Source organism: Acanthisitta chloris, unplaced genomic scaffold (assembly GCF_000695815.1).
Source record: "Acanthisitta chloris isolate BGI_N310 unplaced genomic scaffold, ASM69581v1 scaffold10659, whole genome shotgun sequence".
Classification (NCBI taxonomy): Eukaryota; Metazoa; Chordata; class Aves; order Passeriformes; family Acanthisittidae; genus Acanthisitta; species Acanthisitta chloris.
In genome coordinates, this window is record NW_008690840.1 from 4769 (window position 1) to 11226 (window position 6458).

General features: G+C 52.2%; 1 protein-coding gene across 1 annotated transcript in view; it reads right to left on the minus strand.

Moving 5' to 3' along the window:
- Positions 1–1776: 1776 nt before the first annotated feature.
- Positions 1777–6458, minus strand: part of LOC103809171 (neurofascin-like) — a gene marked incomplete at its 5' end in the record, with an annotated part of 7825 nt that continues 3143 nt past the window's right edge. Inside the window, one exon of the mRNA XM_009081987.1 lies at positions 1777–2107. Coding sequence (XP_009080235.1) covers positions 1876–2107 — 232 coding nt within the window. The remainder of the gene's footprint in view (positions 2108–6458) is intronic.

Below are 6458 nucleotides of genomic sequence, written 5' to 3' on the forward strand. Positions count from 1 at the left end.
CTCTCTCAGCGAAGGTACCTTTGGTTTCAAAAGTGCAGGAAGTGAGAGGATACACATGGCATTGGCCACTAAGTCCAGTCTCTGGTAAAACTCTACCTTCTACAATGCTCCATGCTGGGAGAGCTGCCCAGGCTCCTACTCCTACTGCTCGGGCGCATCAGAGCCCACGGCGTTAGGGGTGAGTAAGTTGGGAGAGGGAGGAGGAGTATCAGTTTAGTAAACTTCCTGGGAAGTTCCAAGCTGTGTAAGGCATGTGAAGGAGCACTCCCAGCCGAGCCCTGCTGGTCCAGCCTCTTAGGGGGCAACTGAAATCGCAGTGGGGCTTGATATGTAGAGAAGACAGCGGTGGGGGAGGCCCAAGGTCAGGCGTGGAAGGGACTTGCTCAGGCTGATTGATGGGGGAAAGGCCACTGTCAGAGGTGAGGAGGGAGTTGGGTGGGAAACACCATCCATCCAGCTCATCCCAGAGCCTGGGGGAGAGGTGGAGCTCAGGTCCTGTGCTCTCAGCGTCTGTGTCTTCCTCCTGCCCCCCCAGGGATGTGTCCCTGACCCCTCCAAGCTGTGCAGGGTGGAGCAGGAGATCCTCCACCTGCTCCTGGTGGGTTCTTCCATCCTCACCATCTTTGAGCTCTTTCAAAACAGGTGATTTCTGGCCTATCACCCTGTGTTAATCCTGGCCCTGCTTCCACTCCCTCCTTTGCTACATAAGATTTCTGGAGTTGCCTTTGGAGCAGGTGTGATCTGGAGGCATTTCCCACCCCCAGTTCTCACAGAGCAAAGATTAAACCCACATGGTTTGCCTGCAATGCTGTTACCCTTGGCTTGGAGGGTGGGTGACACCTCACTAGTCCTTCCACAAGTCCCACAAGCTCCTCTGCAGCCTCTTGTCCTCTGAGGATGCTCCAGAGCCTGGTGGGATGGACAGAGCTCCCCATGGAGGGGATGGATCATGAGGCCTCAGCATCAACAGTGCTGAGGGAGGTGGTGGGACCTGCTCTTCCCTGCATAGGTGCTGCTTGATCTTTTGGGAAGGAGGTTGTGGTGCTGCTGTTCTGGGAGAGGCTATGGGCAAGGTGCTGCCGTGAGGATGGACAGCTCAGGAGTGCAGTGCTGCACTGTGGGGACCCAAACCCACCACTCCCCTCCCCTCCTGCCTTTGTGCTGCTCTTGCTGCTCTGCCCAGGCCTCTCTCCCTGCTCTGCCCTCCCCCAAACCCTTGTATTCCTTCCCCTCTTACCAAGAACCTTCCTGTAAAAATGAAAACCAAGGATTTCCAGCTCCCTCCCAAGAGAACAAAAAGCCTAGGGGGGGTCTGGGTGGCCAAACCAACTGGGGAACCCCTCTGGGCTGGCTCTGGGTGCTGGGGCAACCCCAAACTGGGGATGCAACTCCCACAAATGGGATGCAGCCTCTAAAACGGAGGTTGCAGCTCCAAACTGGGGATGCAGCACCCAAAACTGGGATGCAGTCCCCAAACTGGGGGATGCAGACCCCAAAATTGAGGTTGCAGCCCCCAAAACTGGGATGCAGCCCCCAAAACTGAGGATGCAGCCCCCAAACTGGGCTCAAGCATCTCCTCCTGCAGCCCGTGTGGCTCAGCCCAGGGTTCAGCCCCAGCCCTGCAGTCCTTGCCGTTGGCTCCTTGCTAAGGGTAGGATGGCTCAGCAGCCTCCAGGGCTGCCTGGTTGCTTGCTTGGGTTGGTTTTTTTTTTTTCTAATTTTTTTCCTATTTTTTTTTTTCCATGTTTTTTTTGGTTTTTTTTTCGTCGTAGTCGGTTTCGTTCCCACGTTGGTGTCGGAGGGAGTGGCGGTGGCTGTAGTTTAACCCCCATCCACTACAGACCCTCAGGCTATGGGTGTTTTCTGGGCATTGAGCTATGCCAGGGAGTAGATGGCATTGACTGGGGATGTGGCTTCGGAGCTCTCATTGCCTTCAGTCTCCTCTTTGTCCTTCTTCACCGTGTACTGGCCGATGAAGGAACCATCCTCGTTGAACTGCCCTTCTCCCCCCTCTCCATAGTCCACCAAGCTGTCGTCGCTCTCCTGCTGCTTTATCGTCCCGTCCAGCGAGGTCTGGCTGTTGGGAAGAGGTTTGTTGTCTTCATCACTGGCAGCAGAAGACAGACAGACACATTAAGGGTTGAGAAAAGGGGCTAGGAACCTGCACCCAAGGTCTGGAGAGTCAATCGTCAATCCAGTGTGTCAAGGCACGGAGCAGAGCCCAAAACTGGGGATGCTCTGGCTGCAGGTCCAAGGGGATGGTGGTGGTACCTAGGTGAAGGTGGGGAGGAGACCCACAGCTGCCTGGGGAGTAGGTGCTGTGCTTGGTGTCTCTGCATGCCCAACTTTTAGGCTTTTCCAGTTTGCAAGCCAATATTTTAACCTCTAGGACAAAATTGATGACCAAACCAAGTTGGTCCATCCAACTGGATGTGCATTAGTAATATCCTTCCCTTGTCACTGCTTTTTCTCTTCCTTTCTCTTAGTAGGATTTTAGCCTTGGTGGAACTGGGTTCAGTGGTTTGTTTCCAGATTGCCTTGCACACACCAGTTTGGGGAGCTGCATGCAATGGGGAGCACTCAAAGCACTGCAAGGAGGGACACAGAAGGTGCCAAGTTCTGTGCAGCTCCCAAAGCTCAGGAGAATTTACCTTTCCAGGCTTATTTCTCAGCAGCTACACTTGTTTGCTCAGTTCTTTAGGCTTTTCTCTCTTTCACTAGGAAGATTAAGGCAGGTCAGTGGAAAATAAATAGTTTGACCCACAGGAGGGGAAGAAAACATTTTAAAGAAAGCCTTTTAACTAGAAAATAAAGAGGGGAGAGCTGTTTTCTCTCTGGAGGGCAAGGGCTGGTGTCTCATAAATAGAGATGATATTTTGGGGAGGATGAGAGTGGATTTATCTCTATAAAATATTAATTTTCATATCAACTAGTCTTTAGTTTATGTTTGATTTTATGTCCAGCATGGAAATTCTGTCAGATTCTTGAAGGTATCACAGGTAGACCTTAAATATTTGTGTTCCCACCTCCACTCCTGTGTTTGATGGTGGTGGGTTTAGCTTGGGGCTCATCAGACTCACACTCTCTGTTCCTTTATTTTTCTTACAGTTGGTAAATTGAGGCTTTTCTTGCACTTTGCTTGGGCCAGGGAGGGAAAGGCTTTAATTCTCCCTCATCCCAGTTCATTGATGGCATCAGCTCTCTGCAGTGGGAGAGGAATTTGGGATCCCAGGGCACAACTTGCAGCTTCCCAATGTGTTTCCCCACATCAGCACTTTGTGCATTAAGCACTAACACCACCCCAGGGTTTGAGACCTTGTGGTAACTTGGCATCACAGTAAATAACACCTTGTTAGCTCTGAAAGCAGCTTCATTTGGGGGAGGAGGCAGAGCTCAGTCTGCAAGCAGCACTGCTGGTTAGAAAACCCCAAAAAGGGCCAAGTAGAGAGTGGCAAAACACAGATCCTTTCCTCCCAACATCCTTTCCCAAGCTTTGGGGGCTCACTTAGAGCTGAATGCTGAGCCAGATTTTTCCCTAGCAGGGGGTTTGCAGCACCAAACACCCCAGCAATGGCTTTCCTGACCATTCCCCCTGGTTTTACCTCTCTCCAGGACTATTTATCCTGTTAGTGCATTAGGAGGGCGAAGCAGATACTCATCATCAGCCTCTTGATGTAATATAACCCTGGTGAAATGGCTTTCTGGGGGGGGTTGCTGATGTGTGCATTAGAGAGCAGAGCACCCAGCTGCAAACCACGTGGGACACGTTGTCCTGAGTGGCATAAATCAGTGGGAAGAGGGGGAGGCTCGAGCCAGAGGGAGGATTGAGACAAAGAGTGTTCAGATCCAGAGCCTTAGGATCCACTGCTTTTGGCTCATGCCCCTTGGCCCCATCCCCTGGGTGCTGAATGCACTGAGGACATCATCCCCAGGTCCAACCTTTGGCTGGTCCTGCTACATCAGGAGGGATGAGCATGAGCATGGGGCTGGGGGGGCCTGGCTGGCTCTCAGGGGTACCCCCAGCCCCATTTCTAAGCTCCCTGGAGGTGGAGGTAACCCTGATGCCAGCAGGAGTTAGAGGGATCTTGTTTAATGTGTTAGGTGAGGAAGGTTGGTGGGGACAGGGAGGGGGAGGATTGTTTCAGCTCTAAAGAAATCAATAGGTAGAAGGAAGGCAAATAAAAAGCTGAATGTGCTGGAGGCTCCTGGCAGCACGTGGTCCTACCTTTCAAGAGACCTTCATGGTCCATGTGGATAGACCAGGTGAAAAGGAGAAGAAAGAATGGGAATAAAACAGAGAGAAGCAGAAAAAAGAGCCTGATCAGAGAGAGATATGAGGAGGGCTGCATTTACAGGGGCAGTGCTCAAACCAAACACTCTGCATTCCTCAGGGAGCTCATTGCCTCGTTATACCAAATGGGCAGGGGGTCAGTGCTCGGAGCTGGGTGAGCCTTGGTGGGTTCCCCCAGAGGGTGGGAAGGGGCTGTGCACCACCAGGCTGGCCAAGGAGGGCTGTGCTTGGGGCAGTGAGTGGCTGTAGGGACAGTGGTTGCTCTGGGGCCTGACATGCAGCAGGACAAGGGCCAAGGGAAGGGTTTGCTTGGTTTCCCCTCCAGCCATCTGCTGGGTGCCCATGACATGATCATGCACCTACTGACAAGCCTACACTGCCCAGGCTGTTTCTCCAGATCTCTCCTCCCCTCACAAGGCTCTGAGGTCGTTTCTGTGTCCTCCTGCCTTGACCTTGTCCTCTTGTCCTCCTGTCTAGTGGGGAGGTGACCCAGCCCATGGAATGGACTTGGATCATCTCTAAGGTCCATTCCAAACCCTAAAATTCTATGCCATCTGCTAAGCTGGCCCATTCTGGCCAGCTGGCACTGCCTGCAGGGTCTAACCTCTGCCATGGGCCACAATCCTCAACCTGACCTGGCATCCTAAAGCTCAGAACCACTCAAGCTTCCCTTCCCAGCATCCAGGCTTTCCAGCTGCCTCCCCCATGTGCAGCATTCCCCATTTGGTATAATGAGGCACAGTCACTGGCACAGAACATTGTCCAAGGATAATGGTCTCCTGCTTGGCAAAGAAGCTTCTCAGCTTAGCCTCTGCTCAGGAAAGCCATTATTCTGTTAGTGGCACGGGGAGATGTGACAGGATCTCTTCATTATAGGCTGCAGAGATCTGGGAGTTGCATGCACAGGGCATTAAGGACGTGAGGTGTGATGAGAGAGCATCAGACATGCCATGTGGAGGTGGGGAAGGAAAGCCAATGAACAACTCACGTCAGCTCAATCCCTGTCCTTGCCTGAAATGCTAATTGCTGCCCTCCTTGAGCCTAACATCACAATCAGTTCCAATCTTAATCAGCCAACAGCAGCTCAGAGCAATCCTTCAGCTTCACCTTCCTTTCTGCCTCCTAGTGCTTCTCCCAGGAAACCTGTTGCTCCCAAGGAAGGGGCAAAGGTTGGGGGTTCTTGAGGGGTTTAGTTGTTCTTGTTTGGGCTTTTCTCTCCCCTTATTTAATCCATGTGAGAGCAGCTTGGATCTTAGAGATTGTCTTTCTCCTGACTTCTGCCTTTGTCCATGTGAGAGCAGCTTGGAGCTTGGTGATTGTCTTTCTCCTGACTTCTGCCTTTAGCAGGACTTTTGGGAATGCTCAATAGAAGTCAGAGCTTCAGCTAAGCAGAAGGATGAAGGATTTACCCCATTCCTTCCCCTTGCCTGGAAATCAATGCCCCTTGGATGGTGCTGGGACAGGGCATTGCTGCCTGGTGTGATGCCTCCAGCCATGCCAAGAGCTTGGACTTCCTTCTGTGCAAGGCAGGAGGTCTTTGGAATGATGGATGTGGGGAGGAGCTCTGGGCTGTGACCTCCTCAGAGGAGTCTGGGGCAGCAGAGCTGTGAAATCAGCTCAGCTGGGGGGGCCTGGGCACAGCTCCAGGGGATGGAGTAGGGGATCCTCTGGGAGGATGAGGTGTTTCAGGATTCCTGGACCAGGTATGGACATTCCCTGTGTAGATGCAGTTGTGGTTCTGGCTCATAACTGCACCAGGAGCACTGGTAAAGTCAGGCCTGGGAAGGGATGTGTTTGATCCAGGGCAAAACCTGCAGCAGGACCAGGCTGAGCTCATTTCTCCCCTGCTGTTCCCATGTCCTAGGAGGAATCTGAAGGGAACATCCCATGCTGCAATTCCTGTGTGGACTTACTGCTCTGGGCATGAGTTGCCACCACTAAAAGTGCTGATCTAGTAGTCAACAATTGGATGCACATTATGAATGTCCTTCCCTTGTCATTGCTTTGATTCTTTCTCTTAGTATTTTGGCCTTGGTTTAGTGTTTGGTTTCCAGATTTCCTTGTAAAAACCAGTTTGGAGAGCTCCATGCAATGGGGAGCACTCAGGGCACTTCAGGGAGCTGAGGAAGGTGTTGCCCTTGGGTGTTGTAAAGGATTTCAGCCTTTC